The sequence below is a fragment of the Aspergillus welwitschiae genome (assembly GCF_003344945.1).
Source record: "Aspergillus welwitschiae strain CBS 139.54b unplaced genomic scaffold BDQ94scaffold_7, whole genome shotgun sequence".
Taxonomy (NCBI): Eukaryota; Fungi; Ascomycota; class Eurotiomycetes; order Eurotiales; family Aspergillaceae; genus Aspergillus; species Aspergillus welwitschiae.
This window is the reverse complement of record NW_020798701.1, coordinates 312,301-331,464: the sequence shown is the minus strand read 5'-3', so window position 1 is coordinate 331,464 and position 19,164 is coordinate 312,301. Positions and strand designations below refer to the sequence as shown.

The 19,164-nt window shown below is 50.9% G+C and overlaps 8 protein-coding genes across 8 annotated transcripts; 4 read left to right on the top strand and 4 right to left on the bottom strand.

Moving 5' to 3' along the window:
• Positions 1-709: 709 nt before the first annotated feature.
• Positions 710-2,348, top strand: BDQ94DRAFT_121388 (NAD(P)/FAD-dependent oxidoreductase). Its single transcript, XM_026763776.1, has 2 exons — positions 710-1,979; positions 2,041-2,348. The coding sequence occupies exons 1-2, from the start codon at positions 887-889 to the stop codon at positions 2,259-2,261; spliced, it is 1,314 nt and encodes a 437-aa protein (XP_026629174.1). The 5' UTR covers positions 710-886; the 3' UTR covers positions 2,262-2,348.
• BDQ94DRAFT_138660 (phosphatase PAP2 family protein) lies at positions 1,999-3,640 on the bottom strand. Its single transcript, XM_026765277.1, has 4 exons — positions 3,417-3,640; positions 3,264-3,357; positions 2,861-3,200; positions 1,999-2,808 (listed from the first exon to the last, which is right to left on the bottom strand). The coding sequence occupies exons 1-4, from the start codon at positions 3,561-3,563 to the stop codon at positions 2,436-2,438; spliced, it is 954 nt and encodes a 317-aa protein (XP_026629173.1). The 5' UTR covers positions 3,564-3,640; the 3' UTR covers positions 1,999-2,435.
• Positions 3,641-3,773: 133 nt separating this feature from the next.
• Positions 3,774-5,142, top strand: med7 (mediator complex subunit MED7). The gene is made up of 2 exons (XM_026765276.1): positions 3,774-4,122; positions 4,177-5,142. The coding sequence occupies exons 1-2, from the start codon at positions 3,859-3,861 to the stop codon at positions 4,702-4,704; spliced, it is 792 nt and encodes a 263-aa protein (XP_026629172.1). The 5' UTR covers positions 3,774-3,858; the 3' UTR covers positions 4,705-5,142.
• A 374-nt stretch (positions 5,143-5,516) lies between these two features.
• On the bottom strand, positions 5,517-8,153 carry BDQ94DRAFT_121364 (putative C6 transcription factor). The gene is made up of 6 exons (XM_026763775.1): positions 8,022-8,153; positions 7,857-7,969; positions 7,708-7,787; positions 6,974-7,659; positions 6,081-6,838; positions 5,517-6,023 (listed from the first exon to the last, which is right to left on the bottom strand). Exons 1-6 carry the CDS (start codon positions 8,118-8,120, stop codon positions 5,768-5,770), a joined length of 1,992 nt encoding a protein of 663 aa, XP_026629171.1. The 5' UTR covers positions 8,121-8,153; the 3' UTR covers positions 5,517-5,767.
• A 209-nt stretch (positions 8,154-8,362) lies between these two features.
• Positions 8,363-10,537, bottom strand: BDQ94DRAFT_138655 (sugar porter family MFS transporter). Its single transcript, XM_026765275.1, has 5 exons — positions 9,866-10,537; positions 9,314-9,786; positions 8,912-9,257; positions 8,777-8,853; positions 8,363-8,716 (listed from the first exon to the last, which is right to left on the bottom strand). Exons 1-5 carry the CDS (start codon positions 10,389-10,391, stop codon positions 8,477-8,479), a joined length of 1,662 nt encoding a protein of 553 aa, XP_026629170.1. The 5' UTR covers positions 10,392-10,537; the 3' UTR covers positions 8,363-8,476.
• A 431-nt stretch (positions 10,538-10,968) lies between these two features.
• Positions 10,969-11,706, top strand: BDQ94DRAFT_138653 (uncharacterized protein). The gene has a single exon (XM_026765274.1). It carries the CDS (start codon positions 11,325-11,327, stop codon positions 11,565-11,567), a length of 243 nt encoding a protein of 80 aa, XP_026629169.1. The 5' UTR covers positions 10,969-11,324; the 3' UTR covers positions 11,568-11,706.
• A 764-nt stretch (positions 11,707-12,470) lies between these two features.
• Positions 12,471-17,148, top strand: BDQ94DRAFT_185330 (anaphase promoting complex subunit 2; the record flags this gene model as incomplete). The annotated part of the gene is made up of 3 exons (XM_026774851.1): positions 12,471-12,967; positions 14,206-14,748; positions 14,783-17,148. The coding sequence occupies 3 exons, from the start codon at positions 12,471-12,473 to the stop codon at positions 17,076-17,078; spliced, it is 3,336 nt and encodes a 1,111-aa protein (XP_026629168.1). The 3' UTR covers positions 17,079-17,148.
• A 90-nt stretch (positions 17,149-17,238) lies between these two features.
• On the bottom strand, positions 17,239-18,597 carry BDQ94DRAFT_167766 (TauD/TfdA family dioxygenase; the record flags this gene model as incomplete). Its single annotated transcript, XM_026770885.1, has 4 exons — positions 17,239-17,602; positions 17,667-17,927; positions 17,991-18,256; positions 18,322-18,597. The coding sequence occupies 4 exons, from the start codon at positions 18,595-18,597 to the stop codon at positions 17,239-17,241; spliced, it is 1,167 nt and encodes a 388-aa protein (XP_026629167.1).
• Positions 18,598-19,164: the final 567 nt, after the last annotated feature.

Below are 19,164 nucleotides of genomic sequence, written 5' to 3'. Positions count from 1 at the left end.
AGCGGACTTCATGTCGCTGTGTAGATAGGGCCAGAGTGCAGCGAAGAGATACGGCATTCAGTGTCCGCATTCTAGGCTTGTCCCAGTAGGACAGCCTGTATGAGTGCAGAGGCACAAGACCCGGCCCATGGTGAAGTGAAGAAGTAGATATGCGGCAACGACTGTTATTGGACCCATGATAAGCTCAAAGCAAGCCACAAGACGGTTTATGGGTGGGGGAATATTTAGGTAAGGTCCAAGCGAACGAATAGCCGGAATGCACCTAGTGGCTAATGCTTTGTTACGGCAAGCCCAAGTTCTGGTCATCCAGGTGCTATCCCGCATTTAGGCTAATGCAGCCCTCTGTCCATCCGCCAGTATCGTAGCATTATTTCGTGGCGATGATTCGACATCGCAACTACCGGGAGGGAGGGGGCTCTCGGTCTCGCTCCGCACATCCTTTCGGATTGGTTGGCCGACGTCGGCGGAAGGCGGGCCATCCAAGCACGCAAAGATAAAGCTAGTAGTATTGCAGCTTGAGCTTTGGTGCGCCAGGATAAGACTCGTTGGACAGTGCACGCGGGGGGGAGGGTTTGTGTTTGTCGGGCCCATAGGGTAACCGGGCGGTCGCTACCGGTCGATAACAACCGCGTGGACCTTCCTGCCTATCGGTGGGTAAGAGAAGCCCGACATCTGATGATTTATGGCCCTGGCGGTCACCATTGTAGTACTGTAGTATAAAGGGCCACGTCTCGTATATCATTTACAGGATCCTCCGATCCCATCAACGAATTGCTTCAGTTGGAACACTGCCCAGGTCAAGAGCCATTCAATTGGTGCGGCATTGCGAATTCTTTCTTTCACCACCCCCTCTACCATCGTTGGCCGCGTCCAACAACACTTCACAATGGCAATCACCAAGTCTTCCTCCATTTTGATTGTTGGTGCAGGCACCTGGGGCTGCTCGACTGCCCTGCACCTGGCTCGCAGAGGCTACACCAATGTGACAGTCTTGGATCCCTACCCTGTCCCCTCCGCTATTTCCGCAGGAAACGACGTCAACAAAGTCATATCCTCTGGCCAATATAGCAACAGAAAAGATGAGATTGAGGTGAACGAGATTCTAGGGGAACAAGCCTTCCAAGGATGGAAGAATGACCCTCTCTTCCAGCCATACTACCACGATGTCGGCCTGCTCATGTCGGCGTGCACATCAGCTGGCCTGGACCGCCTTGGTGTCCGAGTAAGGCCCGAAGCCGACCCGAACTTGGTGGAGATGTCGCGGCCAGATCAATTCCGTGATCTTGCCCCTGCTGTGCTCAAGGGAGATTTCCCGGGCTGGAAGGGTTACTTCCTTCGCTCTGGTGCCGGCTGGGCTCATGCCCGAAATGCTCTTGTCGCTGCCGCCAAGGAAGCACAGAGGCTCGGTGTCAAGTTCGTTGCTGGTTCGCCTGCAGGCAGGGTCATCACCTTGATTTTCGAAAACAACGATGTGAAGGGTGCCGTAACTGCTGATGGCAAAATCTGGCGCGCGGAACAGACAATCCTGTGTGCTGGTGCAAGTGCAGGACAATTCTTAGACTTCAAGGACCAGCTGCGCCCAACTGCCTGGACGCTCGTGCACATCGCTCTGAAGCCCGAGGAGCGCGCACTCTACAAGGACATGCCTGTCATCTTCAATATCGAAAAGGGCTTCTTCTTTGAGCCGGATGAGGAGCGCGGGGAGATCAAAATCTGCGATGAACATCCAGGATACACAAACATGGTCCGGTCACAAGATGGCAAGCTTCAAAGTCTTCCGTTCGAGAAAACACAAGTGCCCTTGGAGTCCGAGAAGAGGGTCCGCGCACTTCTCAGAGAAACTGTGCCTCAATTGGCAGATCGTCCGTTCAGCTTCGCGAGAATTTGCTGGTGTGCAGACACCGCTAACCGCGAATTCATCATTGACCGTCACCCACAGCACAAATCACTGATTCTGGGATGCGGTGCTTCTGGCCGAGGTAAGACGTCATGGCCCTGACCGAGATGCGTTTCCGCTACTAACCCGCACCTTTAAAATAGGCTACAAATACCTACCATCCATCGGAAGTCTCATTGTTGATGCCATGGAGGGCAAAGTCCCTCAGAAGGTCCACGATCTCATCAAGTGGAGCCCAGAAATTGCTTCTGATAGAAACTGGAGCGACACTTTGGGACGGTTTGGAGGGCCCAACAGAGTGATGGACTTCCACGATGTCAAGGAATGGACCAATGTACAGCATAGGGACATTTCCAAGTTGTAAGAATAAGTATGAGTAATTTAATATCCAAAATTATCAGCATTGAGCGGACAATACAAGTAATTGGCTACTATGAAAGCGAGCGTCCAAAGTAACGGTACATCGATAACACGAAAATCTAGGGTATCACAGAAATGAACAGGGGATGTTGAAAATGTGGCAAATGGTATCTACCCCTTAAGAGGATGCAGACTCCGCAAGTTGATAGGATTCCCGAGCATCCCATTGACGCGCAACAGATGCTGAGCCCGGCAGTTGCTGTTCCTCATCACCAGGCAGTTTGGAGAATCCATCTGGGCCGATGATATCGTCTCTGCCATAGGGGCAGTCGCACTTGATTGACCGAAGGGCCGGATAATATCGTCGGTACGAGAAATAAGCTACCGTCAACCCAAGCAGCGATCCACAAGTAACATCGTACACATCGTGACGGTAGTCGTCCAGACGAGAAATGGCAATTAACAGAGCGCCGAGGAGCGGAACAAAAGCCACAAGGCAGCGACAGAGGTCGGTCCTCGGTCTGAAGACGTGCATCTGACCGGAGAGGAATCTGGAAAAAAATCAGCGTGCTTTCTCTGAGCTCTCGCGGCATTGAAGCTTACAATGACATATAACCGAGTCCACCAAATGAGAAGCTACTGTGGCCACTGGGAAAACTCCTCCATCCTTCTTGTAGGATGTGCTCGTTGGTTTGAGTGCACACCGTCCATGAGACCAACAAATCCTTGGGGGTACCCTTCCTTGGTAAACAGCGAGAAATCAAATCAGGGCGAGGTCGCCCAGCGGCGTTCTTTATGATATCGGTGATAAGGCTCGTTAGCATAAGCGCGATGAGGAAGCCCAGCAAGGTCACTTGGACCTTGTGAGGGTATGGACGGAACACAGCTGCCCAGGCGAGGAGGACAAGAAACGGAATGACCCCAGCATAGACGATAGACCAAACTAAGAATCAATAGTAAGCAACAAGGAAAGTTGACGGTGACGGGGCAGGGTGCAGCATCTCACCAACGGGAACTCTCTCCACGACAGCGAAGGGATACTGGATACTTTTATTGTCGAGAGAGAACATGCGATGAAAGGGGGTCGCAAATATCTGAATCTACATGAAATATTCCAATTAGTGTATGAGCCAATCGAGAGGCAGGTCTGAAGACGTACCAGTATCCAAGCCCCTACAATGCACGCCAGCGCGACAGCGTCGACGACCGGGTACGAGCGCTGATACAAGCGGGACATGGTGCCAGTTGCTTCTCTCACTGGAGAGCGGGGGCTTGCTGAGCCAGCAGCAAGTCCACTGCGAGGCATTTTGTAGCGCTTAGTTATAATTTACTGCGCTCATGAGAAGCCAGAAGGGATTCGCCGTTTGGCTGGATAGAGAGTTGGTAAGTTGTTGCCCAGCGGAGGCCGTAGTTGATGGTGAACAAGAGCAAGTGGCCGCCTGGCATGAGCACGGGCCAACAACACCGGACATCTCCGCATTGCACCGACTTGCCTGTCCACATTCTTTCCTGCACTCACCTCTGATCTCGTGTCCATCGCGTGCTACCAACTACCCACAGTCAACTATCGCACTACAATTCTTCAGATCCGCGAGAATACCATGGCCGACGCCGCACAGCAACGGACGCTCGCGACTGCCTTTGCCCCGCCGCCTCCGCTATGGAAACACTTCACGCCCGATAATCTGAAGAGACTCGAGGAGATCAAGAAGGAGGCATCCAAAGGCGAGGATGGGAAACCGCAGAAGAAGAAGTGGTCGCCTGCCGAATTGCGCGCTCTCGATCTACCACCAGAGCTTCGGCTTCTCGTGCCACCAGCGATCCCTGACACCGGCCATTACAGCGTGTTCGGAGAGCTTCAGAACGTAAGTCTTCGATTATTCTGCCACTGTGGCTCTGCTGCTCACACATCACCACAGCTTTCGACAGCTTTACCGTCCCTGAAAGATCAAGGCATTACCCAGCTATACCCTTCCTCCTCCCCGGCAGATACCGACCGTCAACCTCCCTCAGAGCCTTCGCGGCCGCTCAACCACGCATACTACCTCCTCAAGATCAGCAAATCTCTTCTTTTAAACTTTCTCGAATTTGTCGGCGTTCTATCAGTATCCCCGGAGCAGTTTGAATCCAAAGTCGAGGACTTGCGCAACCTCTTCATCAACGCACATCATCTCCTCAACTTGTACAGACCACACCAGGCTAGGGAATCCCTGATCATGATGATGGAAGAGCAATTGAGTCGAACCAAGGAAGAAATTCAGCAGATGGACAAACTGAAAGCCGAGATCACGGGTGTTCTAGAGCGGCTGGAAGCAGATGGCATCGCTGCGCAGTCACGTCCCCAGCAGACCAATGAGGACGGCAAAAAGGATTCTGAAACCAGTCAAAAGACCATCGAAGATGCACAATTAGTGTGGGATCTCCTGGATGGGAAGATTGAGGGTTGATCGAATGCCGATAGCCTCGCGATTGTCCGATAACAACCCACAAAAGAAGCAGTTAGCTCCTGCTACGAACCTCCGATTGTATAGCACAGATGCAGATCGACACCATAACATCTTGGTGGGAATACGACCAGATTGCGAAAATATTAACGAACTATACATCTCTACTGTCGCGACCAATCCTGGACAGAGATCCTTCAACAAGCAACAGGGATCGGGCCAAATCCAGGCAGATACGGTCCACTGCTACCATTACCCAAGCATTCAAACACAACATACGCGATTCACAACGGGCACCATGGACTAGAAAGCATCCACCTTTCGATACCCATAAATTCCGCACTGCGGTCGGGAACAACATGGTTCCGCGATGATCACGTGCCGCGCTAACGGCGCGCGTTTAAATTCCCACCAAATTTTCTCCCGCAACTCTTCTTCAGTTCTACAACAACGAAGATTCGACATGGCCAAGCTGGTCTTTTGAGGACTGGGCAATATTAGAAAGCTTAATGATGCTTCAAAATTTGCTTGAGCTTCAAGACTAGCTCTTGGCTTAAATGCCATGCCCAATTTTAAATTCAATTGGTAAGTCGAGCAATATGTCTCCTAATTTGGCTTATATGATGATTTGCGTATATCTTTGTTTCAACCCCATCTGAAAGTACAAATTGTACTCTTTGATTATAACTGCGCATATAATATCTGAAATAAGCTCAATTGCTTTTATTGCTTTGCTTGCAATCACGAAAGAATGAATGAACTGTCTTGCTGACTTTGTTCAAGATCTAGGTCTTCAATTTATTTCTATTATGATAGTTAAGATCAATATAATATATTCGTTGAAAAATATTTTTCTTCAGTAGACATGCGTTAAAAGGCCTTCATGCAATCTAGACGATGTACCCATCTACCGAATAATCCGTAGCATCCCTAATGTTGAATCCCTTCTAGACGCCCTGGAAAGTCATCCCTTTCAAACACAACCAACAAACGCCAAGTCTTCTAACCTGTATATACCTTGTACCCGTCCCATAGAGCGCAAATAATACCAAATAAGAAACCATCCTTAACCAGAACGCTCATACCACGCTTTTTCAATCGCACAGCTAGCCAGTCTATACAACTCAGACACATAATCAGCAATCATCTTGATATGCACGATCTCATTGACCGAGGACGGTTGGCGCAGGAAGATCCTTTCCAGCATGCTCATTGCCGTTTTGAGCAGGCCAAGATCTTTGGTGGCCTGGGGATCGGAGGGGTTTTGAAGGATGTTGCAGAATATGGCTAGAAGGGCGGACATGGGGTAGAAAATGAGGGTCCTGAGTTACGTTGTTAGTGAAGGAGATTGTTGATGGGACGTGGGTGAAGACACGTACCAGAATGTACCGTCAATCAGGACGTGTTCTGATGCTTGGAGATAGAGTAGTGTTGAACGACTGGCTTCGACGGACAGAGCTAAGCTGGAGTTTACGCCATGCATGATCCCACCTTCTTCTTTGGACCAGTCCCTGCATCTGCCACTGGCTTGGTGGATGATTGTCATGCAGAGATGATAGTTTAGTCGTAATATGACTGAATGCATGTTGGCATTCGGGTCGGGGGTCTCTTTGACGAAGGATAATGTAGGTCGCCATGCTAGAGGTATCGACAGTCTCCATTTCTCGAGCTCGTCGTCCAGTTCGCGAATTTCCTTCAAAATCTCGGCGTCCGTTTTCTTCAGACCTTTAAAAGAGTAAAGGGCGTTGTAGGCTCGAGCCTTGATTATACTCAGGCGGATATCCACTGGATAGACTGGATCTTCTGGCATGTCTTCTGGAGGTATCTGCCGACAGTCGATCGGGAATTTGAATAGATTCTCGCTATAAGTGGCCGGTATTGTCAAGTCGCAGTTTTCTTCCGTGAAGAGCTGGGGCTGTCCAGTCCGGAGAGACACATCCTTTTCGATGGTGTAACCAAGCCAGAAGAGATATCGAATTTGTCTCTGCGATCTCATGGCAATCTCGTTTTGCGGCGTCTCCGGGTCTTCTGTCATTGAACTAGTAGTGTGTCCACCCAATAAGAATACCATGCGTGCTGCAATCGAACCGTAGTAGCTGGCTGACTGTAAGTTGCCGGTTACAAGCTCGAAGAGTGCCTACCAATGGCGTCAGCGCACGAGAACGCATCTGGAGCTACTAAGGAACAGTGGATGTGGTCTTTGTATAAAGAATAAAACAACCCACATCGGTGGGCAAAGACCCCACAGCGGGCTTAGAGGATCCGGACTCACCATCATGGATACCACCTGCAGTCCCTCCACCGAGGCAGACTCTTGCAAAACCTGGGGCACCAGGCATTGTGTTCTCGTGAAATAGGCCTCACTGTTGAGAGGGGCAAATTTTCGAAATTCAGTCTCAAACTCAAGAGGTGGTACTAAAGAGATAAACGCAGCAAAGGCAAGCACACATGCCCTAGTGCTCACTTTCCCATAAGGAAGCCTCGTTCGTGGTTGCTGATAAGCATTTTCGATAGTTTCTTTGAACAGAACGGGGTCCACAACTGGAAATATACGCCTGACAAACGATATGCAGAACAGTCTGAAGTATGTGTCTATGAGGGTTCGATCAGGCAGCTCGAATGCGCTTTCGGGATGGGGGTTCATCACCAGCGCATTGGATGCTAACGCCCGCTGTCTTTCCCATGGTGGCTTGTTAGATGTGACTAATTTGCTGAGCGAGATGTTCTGTCCAGTCCGTGACTGAACCCATTGCTTGCCCTCTGGGAGTAACAAGGGGATGCCCGTGAACAAGTTGATGCATCCTAACTCACGACCTGCGAAATGCAGAGGCACCGAAGAAGAACCTGACTTCTCATTGAAGGTCGACGATTCTCTCGAAAAGTCGTGAGTGTAACTCGAAGGATGCGATTCTATAGGGGACTCATGATGATTCACACTAGGTGGTGTTGCAGAAGGAGCTGCGTATGTTAGTAGATGGAGATTAGGCGTTAAACCAGCATACTGACTGGGCTCTTTCAGAAGGTTTTCCGTAAGGAACTTTTCTATACGCTCAATACGCTCCGCCAACCCAGTCGTCTCTTTCTCTCTATGATCGTATACACCGTCAGAATATAGCCCAGCGATTGTATTCTTCAATCAGAGGCTTAAGCCATACCCTTTTGCATCAGTCTTGGCTTTCCGCTTCCGAGTAATGACCCTATTGAAGGTGCACGGGATGTCATGATGGCTGCACCAATTACACTGAGGCACGGCGGCATCACATTTTATCTACAGATGGTCAGAAAGTGACTCTGAAGCACGTCCAGAGAGCAAAACCGACCTTTCTTTTGTAACATGAATCGCAGGCCCTTGAAATACGCTTCCTATGTTTCTGGGGGTCCTCTTCCGACCTGTCAGCAGGTGTCGGAGATTGATACATGTTATACAGCGTTTGGAGGGACCATATATGCTGTAATTCAGTAGTCTTCAAAGGTGATAGGAAAATAGCAAGGAGAAGGGAAGCTGACGGATGTGCTGAAGGCGAAAAGCTTCCGACCCGCTGACAAAGATGCAGCTGTGGGCCTGCTGTTGCCGGTTAGTCAGCGGAGATAAGGAGGGTCCAGAACACGCTCTTCCGACTAAGGCATAGCAACCAGTAACTAATCTACTCAACGATGCGGATTTCATTTCATGGCACTCATAAATTCGTAAGTCCTAACTAAATAGTGATGTTATACACAAGAATTGAACTGCACTGGATCTACCAGTAGACCAATGCAATATTCACAGGCAACATTAGGCCTCAATCACGGCCTGCTCCTCCTCTCGCAACAGATCAGCCTCGATAGCACGTCTACGAGCTTGTTCAGCTTCGCTCGAGTTATCCTTGAAGACCTGATCCATCTGTTCCAGAGACTTGCCCTTTGTTTCAGGGACAAAGAAGAGTGTCCATACGAAGGCCAGTGAACAGAAGACTGCAAAGAATACGTAAGCACCGTATCCGGTATCTTCAACAAGCGGCGGCGTGATCAACCCCTATCAAATATTTCTATTAGAATTGCGCACTATCTGGCTGTTGTCTCCGGGTGAACTCACAATAATAAAATTGTTCAGCCAGTTGGAGCAGGTTGAGAGGGCCACACCCTTGGCACGGAGAGAAGAAGGAAAGACCTCTGCGATGAGAGTTAGACACGAGTGGTATTCCGCCGTTCATTAGGGTTAGATACTTACCAGCTGGCAGCGCCCATCCTACTGGACCCCATGAGCCACCAAATGCGACCATGTACACAAGTAGAAGAGCGACACTGGCCCAACCCTGGGCGCGGTGCGCGGGCCAGTTGTCGGAGTAGAGGCTGACCAAGATGGCCACGATAATGTGGCAAATTGCCATAATAGCTACACCCCAGAGCAGAAGAGCCCGTCGACCGAATTTATCCATGGTTGAAATACTGGTGATCACACCCACCAACTGTCCCACGTTCACAATACCCGACATCAGGAGTTGCATGCTGTAGTCTAATCCCATAGTCTCGAACAGTGTAGGTGCATAGTAAATGAGGGCATTGATTCCAACGAACTATCCCGGAGGTGTTAGTTGCTTTCCGGGATATATTGGGGCATTTCGCTACTCACCTGTTGGAAGAACATCATCATGACACCAATGTGCGTCCTCCGCCAGCAACCCTTCTTGAAGCAATCGGCCCAGCATGCCAGATCCAACAAGATTGCGTTCTTGAGTCCACCACCTTGCAGATTGGGGTGCTTTTCTACGTTGAGTTCCTGATGGAATCGGACCTCTGCTTTGATGTCCAGAAGCTCCTGTCTGACGCGCTTATCGGATGGAGGCAATTGACGCAACTTCGACAAACTCTGGAGAGCCTCCTCTACCCTTCCTTTCGCGACAAGCCATCTTGGAGAGAAAGGCAATACGATGACACCCGCCATCAAGATGAAGCCCGGGATCAACTGCAGCAGGAAGGGAAGGCGCCATGCCCACTCTCCAGACATATACCTAGTGCCGTAGGTGATCCAGTATGCAATGACAATTCCGAGAACAATAAACAACTCTTCCATCACTAGAAGCGTACCGCGACACTCGGGAGGACCTATTAAAAATACAGGTCAGCTGACGCTCATTGTACAAGTCATGAAACCAGTTCGGTATGAAACAGTCACAATACTCACTGATTTCCGAGATGTACAAGGGAGCCACCATGGACAACATTCCAATTCCCACTCCACCAATCAGTCGTGCGACAGTCAACATGGCATAGTCAACCGCTGCTGTCTGCAGTACTGAACCCACCGTGAAGATACAGACTGCAACAATGATTGAATAACGACGAGAGATTTTGTCCGCTATCCAACCTTGGTTCATAGCGCCGAGGAATGCTCCTAACTCGATCATTGCCGTCATGAGACCTTTCCAGAAGCCTGAGTTCACCTCGGGGAAACGTTCCAAGAATTGGTCCATGACTAGAATGACCGAGACTACGCCTTGATCGTACCCAAACGTGAGACCTCCTAGTGTCGAGCAAGCGGCACACATGAGGACGAAGGGGTTTGCTATAAGACCCCTGATGCCTGGGGGGCCATAGGGTTCCCTTTCGGGGAGAGGGTCCTCTGCATGGTGAGCAGTGCCCCCTTGGATGGATGAACGACCATCCGGGGACAGCTCCTTTGCAGGATCGATGGGCTTCTTATCCATCATGTGAGGGTAAAGAGGGATAAGAAAAGGAAATTGAGGACTGATTTAAGGAGAAGGAAGGGGTATAGGCCCAACTTGGTCACACAGGCGATGCCTCTTGTCGTTATTGTGATGGCACGTGAGTTGATTTACCAAGAAAGCAGAAGGGAAGACCCGAGTTACACCGCAGCTTATATAGATGCATCAATTGACTACAGATAGCCCGGCCAGCCAACCAGAAGGAACCAGATGCCCAAGGAAGTCAAGAGGCCGAGAAGCGACATGATTCGCAGTGGACAGAACGGTAGGATTCGGACGATTCCATAGCCATGAAGCAGAAGGGGGGAGAAGAAAAGAACCCTAAGCTGCGATCTGCAGGCCAATGTCGAATCGTGGTGTCTGGGTGAAAGTGGGCCGGCGGGCGGAGACCGTCAGGGAAGCGCGAGGTGGAGGTGGTGAGGCCAAACTGTGGTCCGGTTTAGCGTATCGCAGTCACCCTGGCTCGAATCCACTAGAAAGGCGCAGGCGTGGGATGGAACTACATGGAAAGCCGGTTTGCTCCTTAGAGAGCAAAATATTCATGGAAGTCAAGCGATATATAGTCAATTTGACAAGCTCATCAAGACTTAACCTTGCTTGTCATTCTTGATACTCTGTGCCTTTAGATATTCGTTTGGTTTCCCGATTGAGGAAAGCAAGACATCCCGTGACGGCAACACGTGCGGGCATCACCATCTCCCATTCCGGCCAGATGAGCGGATTGACGAAAGTCTCACAGTCTCGCCCAGTCTCACCCAGTCTTTAGTGTCGGAGTAAAGCCGTCCAGCCTGGGGATCAATTGTCTGCCAACACTATTCTTACTATGGTGGTACAAGCCCCAGGATTACCTTTACGATGGTTCCGCATCCGCATGGCTACAGGCCCGCTATTAAACGCATGGTCGAATAAGCTGGACGCATGAGATTCCCCCAATATATGCTTGATAAGACACCCCATGTCCTCGTCATCGTACATTCAGCAGCCGTGGATCATAGAATGGCATCTTCATGGATGATGCCTCTTCAGTCCGCCAATCACAAGGTTTTCTGGGATGTCCGAAAGCGGGTGCAGGAGGTGCCGCAGAAGCTACATCATCTTAAACGGCGGATGCGGCAATCGAAGCGGAAGCCATCAGGTCGAAAGCCGATCGGCGGTATTTGATATTAGATGGGCCAAACCAAGGGAAGCAAGCCTATGCAGCCGTGTAGTTTACCGGAAGAAGATACTCCCAGTAATAGCTTGACTTGACTTTGAGACATTCGAGCCCAAAACCCAAAATGCGCGCTACCTGAGTTAGGAGGATAGGTATAATGGAGTGACATTATCAAGTCGGTCATTCCGGCCATCCAGCGGTCGTGATCATGAGAGATCGATGCCTGAAGGGGAGTCCCGTGATGATAAACGGCTCCAACACACCCATCGGTGCCTTAGTAACTTAAGTAACTTAGTAACGTTACGGCGAAAGGGCAGCTGCCCCTCCGTCGGGCGGGCGTGACGCTCTCCAAAAGAGTCACTCCCCTTCAGTATCTTCATTCCTTCTTTTTCTCCCTTTCGCAGCCCACCAGCTTTTCATTTAGCCTCCCGTATATCTTCATAACCAGCAGCTGTATCTCTCCCCACGGGGATTTAAACTTCACCATTAGCTCCTGGCAAATCGGCCCAGGATCCAGTTCCCGTTCTCCTCTTTTTCCCCACCTGGAACCTCGACTCAAACGCCGACCGTCTGCTTCGGTCGACCACCGGTCCTCGTCCTACCTTCCATCCGCATCCTTACTTCTCCCCTCCGAACGGCATTTTGTTTTTGGCCACCGGTCCGCAGTTGCGACTGAGATCCCGGTTTGCTGCACAGTTTGTTGTCCTCCATCCCCGACGTCCTGGCGTTGCTAACAGGTTGTTGCGCAACCGGTCTCCAGGGAAAGAAGGAAAACTCAGCAACAACGACGGATTCCAGTTTCCGACATCAACGTCATTCCACAGTTCCCCTACCCCAGAGCCGCTTTCTGTGACCCCCCGAGTCTCCAACCGTTCCCCGCAACTAGCCGCAATCGCGAGTAATCCGAAATTATGGGCTCGTTTATGGAGGATCTCTGGTCTAGCATCTTTACCCCGGGTCCCACCCCCTCCCTCCTCATAGCGACCAACGTCACCTTCGCCGCCCTCCAGGCTCTCCTCTTCGCCCTCCTGCTAGCCACCTATAGCATCCACTTTTTTGTTTTGTCTATCTTGTCTGGCGCCCTATGGTGGTCCATCAACTGGTTCGCTCAGGAGCTGAGGCAGGTGCAAGCTCAGGAAGCGGAGAAAAAGAAACAATCGGAGGAGGAGCCTGCAGAGAGCCAAGCCAAGTCAGACGGCAGTCGGAAAACCCCGGCGACTCTCGACAGTGCCGGGAGTGATACGGAAACAGAGCTTCTGACGGAGCACAAGGGTGCTGCTGCCACCGCTTCCGCTCCTCGGTCCCTCGCCGCATCGGCAACTCTTCGGCCACCTGAGGAACAAGGCGAAATTCGGAAGCGTCTGAGCGTTAGCGGCGAGAGCTCCGGTTACCAAAGTACCGATAGCGAGTGGGAGAAGGTAGATGACGGTAAGGCGGCCTAGACGTACACGGGATTGGATCATCATTGTCAGGGATTGTTAGTATACCAACCTAGGGGCCCGTGTGACCCAACTTATTTCATGACCATCCTGCGTCGGGCAATACGGCTTCGTCGCCATACGCCACCCCCGTCTGTGTCCCATATAGATGTCAGAGAGGCATTCTGTTTACTGCACCGGCAAGATACCCTATAGATGACTGATACATGCCGCGCAATGGAATGAATTGTAGACCTGTTACTTGATACTTTGATGGCCGTAGAGCAATACAAGATATTATGACCTGGTTAGTAGCCGCAATGCTTTCTTGCTTCCACCATGACTTCTAGCAGCAAAGTACCGCGGCAAAGTGATAAGCCCAGTCTTGCATATAGTCCGGATATCCCTTTGCCCGCTCGGAACAAGAGAGGTGGGCATTGTTACTATCTCATGCAGAGTTTTGACCCCCGCTTTCAAGCTGCAAGGATGGAAACTCCGCCTGAGCACTATGGGATTGACCAATCTAGAAATGCTCTTGAATATGACAGATACTACCTGAGTTCTGTGTGCTACTGAGAAAAGTACTCGACTCCTGTTTGGTCTATCATCTGACTAGGAGAGTGTACGCCATGGCCTTCTCCCTCCACCCACACCTAGATTTGAGCATATGTGGATGCCTTTCTACATGTGAAAATTGTTGTGTATGCTCGAATGATCTGTTTTGGGCTTTTTTCTCCTTCTCAGGTTGCACCGTTTAAGTATTGTACAATACTCTTTAAGAAGTTATTGGAATTGCTAGCACCTACTTAGTTGGGATATATTTTTCTACCGCATACTGAATCAAAACAGATGGCGGCATCAACAATGTCTGCCACACAATGAAACACAACAGCTAAGCTCGAATTTCTGACTATATTTAGCATGAACTAAATTTGGACTCTATGCTTGCGAAAGTCAGTCAAGATAGCTCAACATACTGAAGCTGCTCTATGCAAAGCATCTTTGATTGCACATTTCCTCTTTCGGAACTCTTATCGATAAGCACGCTGATCAGATGACTAATCGCGCTATCCATGATTGTGCCAAACGCCTGCATCAACAAACACCCCTCAAGCCATAGCATCTTGGTAAAGGAGTGCTCTCAGACGCGACCCATAAGAATCAATGATGGATTGAGCTATAATTGAACCGCCAAAATGCCATCCACAACCACTGCCATCCACACCAGCCGCCGACGCGTCTTCAACTCCGTCCTCCCTTCCGCGTCCCTAGAAGATTTCCCATCCGCAGGCCTCGCAATCGGACCTACAACCTCCACTCTCTTTCCGACATTCTCCTCCGGGACGAAAACCCGCGATAGCAGCTCGCAGTTCCGATCTTCAGTGACGTCAGATAAAACCGACATAGATGAGCCATGGATGGACCAAGCGACACTGGATCGCGCCTGGCAGGTTGCGACAACCTTTCTTGCCATACCGGACTGCGGGTTCGACATACTCTACCGATATGAAGATATAGGAGAGGCGAAATTCTTGCGATTGACGAATCGCGATAAGAAGCCTTCGCGGGAGGTGATTGAGGCGTTTGAGTACTTGATGAAGCCTTTTACAATGGGATTGGACGTGGCGGAGGATATGGCGCAAAGGAACATACTGGATTGGTATGCGTATGAGATGCGGAGGCACTTTTTGAAGAATTTTAGGGGCGGGCTGTATAAGGTAGGATGCAAATCTGGGGTTCTTCAAATTATGTGCGTGGTGCTGATCGTGGAGTGTACAGCTTCTAAATTATCCTCACAAAGAAAGGTTGCTACATAAGATCGTGGACTGCTTGCAGTTGGCAAGGAGGTTATACTTTTCGCACTTGATGGAATATCTGCTGCCGCTTCTGGATACTCCCGATCAGGAGCCTATGTTCGTTAAGCTCCGGACGTCCTTCCACATGATGGTGGCTTATGCGTTGCCGTGGTCGTTGAGGTCCACGTTGCTGACTCATGTGATCACTACGGAGGCACTGGTTATCCTCGGAATTGATAAGCTGGGTGAGGAGAGAGATGCGGACGAGTCAGGGAGCGTTGATGACATGGAGGTCGATCGGCAATTCTCGGTCTCGTACCAGGACTGGCGAAATGAGCCCTCTGTGGATGCCAGAATGATGCTGATGGCCGGAGAGGATGCGCGTGTCAGTGCGTCTCGAGAGATCCTCCTGGTGCTCTTTGATGGGCTACAGATGGTTGGGATGGGCGGCGATAAGGCGCAGAAGGTCTTTGCTAGTGTCATGGACACCATGCTGAGCGAGTTCATTCGAGCGGCATACACCGGGCAATGGGGAGGGCCGTCACTAGTCGTCCAGCATTTACGGCACTGGATTGAGAATGTTTTCGCGCGGCTGGTCGTGCAAGTCCTAGCAATTATCAACACCCCCGAATCTGGTGTGAGGGAACCGGATAGTCTCGATGTGAATCTGAGTGACGTGGAGAAGTGGCAGGAAATCGGAATTTCTCGCCTCGGGGCTCTCCGGGCAGGCGAACTCTTTGATATCATTGTTGAGTGGCCTGCGAGCAGTGGAGCTATCGAAGATTTACGACACTTTACTACATATCCAGCAGCGCGGTCCCACCTGACGCACTCTTTTATTGCCGTTCTCAATCAACGATTGCTGCACCCAGGTGCTTCTACTGTCGAAATTCTGCAGGTGTATATCTCCATTATACGAGCATTCAACCTGCTAGATCCTAAGGGGGTGCTTCTGGATCGGATTGCTCGGCCCATTCGCAGATATCTTCGCGACCGCGACGACACAGTCAAGGTCATCGTTGGCGGACTCTTGTCTGACCCGGCCGATGCTGATGGACAAACTGCTTCACACACGGATACACTGGTGGAGTTGTCAGCTGAATTGACCAAAGCACACCAGAATTCGCTGCGAGCTGATAGTGGGGAGCTCGACTGGGATGACATGAACTGGGTACCCGATCCGGTCGACGCGGCACCAGACTATCGGAAGTCGAAAACTTCCGACGTTATTGGAAGCCTTATCAGTCTGTTCGAGTCCAAGGAGATGTTCGTCAAGGAGATGCAGAACATGCTGGGCGAGCGACTACTACAGAAGCGCGCCGACTTTGACCAGGAGATGTCCGTTCTGGAACTTCTCAAGGTGCGCTTTGGCGACAATGCCTTGCAAGCCTGCGAAGTCATGCTGCGGGACATTTTCGACTCCCGTCGCGTTGACGCTGTTATACGCAATGATCAAGGATTGAGCGGGAAGCGCAAGGCCGCGCCACTGCCAGTTACTCCTGATGGTAGACGAGCGCCAGAGGACGAGGAAGACATGCCAGAGCTTCACGCCAAGATCCTGTCCCACTTCTTCTGGCCTGAGATTCAAGGGCTGGAATTTAATGTTCCAGAGGAGATTTCTTCGCTCCAGCAGCGATACGCGCAAGGATTCGGATCGCTCAAGCAGTCGCGCAAGCTCACCTGGCTGAATGGACTCGGACAGGTCACTGTCGAGCTAGATCTCGAGGATCGTGTGTTCATGGACGAGGTTACCACCTGGCAAGCTACGGTGATCTACGCCTTCAATTCTGAGTCGGATGAGGCCGTGACCAGGACAACGGACGAACTCGCCGGTGAACTTGGGATGTCGACTGCACTCGTGCGAAGCGCATGTCTCTTCTGGGTGAGCAAGCGCATTCTAATCGAAACACAGCGGGATACATTCCGAGTCCTGGAAGTTCTTCCGAGCGAGGAGGGAGATGCATCAGGCGGAGAGCCCGGGTTACCTGGCGCAGGCGATGCGGAGGATCAGTCTGCAGAAACAGCACAAGCAGCAGCCGAGGCAGATGCGGCCGCGGCAGCAGCAGCGAAGGAAACGGCCGAAGCGGCGGCGATGGAGAAGATGAATCTCTATTGGCAATTCATTGTGGGCATGTTGACCAACCAGGGCGCAATGCCACTGCAACGGATCGTGATGATGCTAAAGATTGCCGTTCCGGGGGGATTCCCGTATAGCAACGAGGAGCTGCGAGAGTTCCTGGCCGGGATGGTGTCCAAAGGCAAGCTGGAAATTATCAGCGGAGGCAACTACAAAATTGTGCAGTGAACCCCCTATTATATCTACCGATAGAAGAGGCAAAACTTGTATGAATTACGATTAATGAGGCACATGAGGTATAACATAATTCGAATAACTAATTTAACATGGTATTGAAGCTAAACGTACACATTACAGACATGAATATCATTGAATCATTTTGTCCCGTTCACTCAGCATCCAAGGGAGCCACCGGGGCCTGATCATCAACCTGGATACCGCCTCTCTTCTTCTCATTGCTATCCCAGAACGGCAGCTTCCATCCGCCCTCGCTCTCCGGCGTAGCCAACCACAGCCGCATGAGATGGCGTCTGGGCGTAGGGGGAGCGTGATCAACATAGGCCGTGCGTGCATGCAGCACATGAGAGTTGGCCAGGAACTGAATATCGCCGACTTCAAGGACCATGTGCAGTTTAACGCGGTTGCAAGTCGCCTCAAGGACCTCGAGGGCTTCGACCTGAGCAGCCGAAAGCGGAGGGATGATTCCAGCGTCGGAGAAGCGAGTGAGGGATCGCACATAGTAGGGGTCCCATCTGCGAATAGCGTCAGCACAGCCCTCCATCAACATCAAAACAATTCAAGGCAATAAACACATACTTGGTATAAACCCGAGGATTCTCCCCACGCTCCAGATACACAACACTCGTCTTGATATACTCCTCCTGTCCCGTGCTGGTCTCGCCCTTCCGGTCGAAGTACCAGATGGGTTCCGTCAGAGTCTTGAGCACATCCGGGCGCTCCTTCGCCAGGACATTATAGACGTTGTGAGAGGAGCACAGGTCGGACTCGCCGCCCTCCTTGGCGCGGTGGATGCAAAGCAATCCAACGATGTCGGAGTCGTCTGCGTGGAAGAATTGTCTACACAATTAGCTTTTCCCATCACTGCCAACGAGAAAATAAACGAGTGAAGTGATAACCCACCTAGCATTCGTGCGATAAATGCGCACCGAATCAATCTGCGTCGGATCCTCACCCAGGTCCTTCACATGACCGAGAACATGGCCCCTGCTGTTCTGGCTAACAAAGTACCCGAGGTACGTGCCGAGACCCATGTACGCGACAGCAGACTTGTGGTTTCCCCATTTCTCAACGGGAAAGCCCTTGAAGAGGATGAATCCCTTGCCATCGAGGAGGTCGGCGCGGAGTTCGTGGAGGCGGGCGGCTAGGTTGGGGAGGGGGAAGTTGCTCTGCTGTCATCAATACCCTGCTACCACCGACCAAAACCAATAAGGCTGGTAAGTAAGTGGCATACCTTGCTAATACCAGTCATGGGAATCTTCGCATCCAAAAACGCATCCGCAGCCGCGGACAGCTCCTCGATCTCCTCGGCCGTGAACCGATGCGTCCATTTCTCTGGGTTGTTGCTATAATCCTCGGGCTTCCAGACCGTGGGGCCAGTGATCTCCTTGGGGAATTTATCGAAGGGATGGATATGTTCGTAGAGGGGAGGGTGTTGACCAGTGGTTTTCAGACCGTCGGGGAAGACGTCCAGGGGAATACTGGCGGGTTGTTGTTGAGTAAGAGCCATGGTGATGGGGTCAATAGATGAATAGTAAAATCTTATCAATCAGTAATCACTGCAATCAAAGAAGCAGTTGATTAAGCCAGTAGTAGTGTAGATAGTAGTGCAGAAAAAAGAAACCACTACCAGCAGGGTCGACACCAGTAGTATTTATATACCCCTCATTCCAGATTCATCCTTTCCCCCTCCTCCCTCGCATCATCATCATCCCACTACCGTGCAAACCAAAACCCCTGGCGAACGCGCCGAGCCCAACTAGCAGTTCGGAACGATAAGCGATGTAACAATCAGTGGAGGGGAATTGCGTGCGCCAGGTGCAAGACAGGCGATACGTTGAAAGTAAACGTGGCATATGCGAGTTCTCATAGGAGGAGTGCGCCGCGGGCGTCGGCGATCACGAATGTTGATTTGCCGATGGCGCAATCCCGGCGGTGATGTTGTGATGTGTGAGCGGGAAGAGCTTGTGATTATTATTATGCTAGCAAATTTGTTTCTTAAGGGTTCTGGAGTGGGAGTGTAGTGGTAGGAGCTTTAGCGACAATTTGTTGTAGTTGTTGATGGTATAGTGGTTTG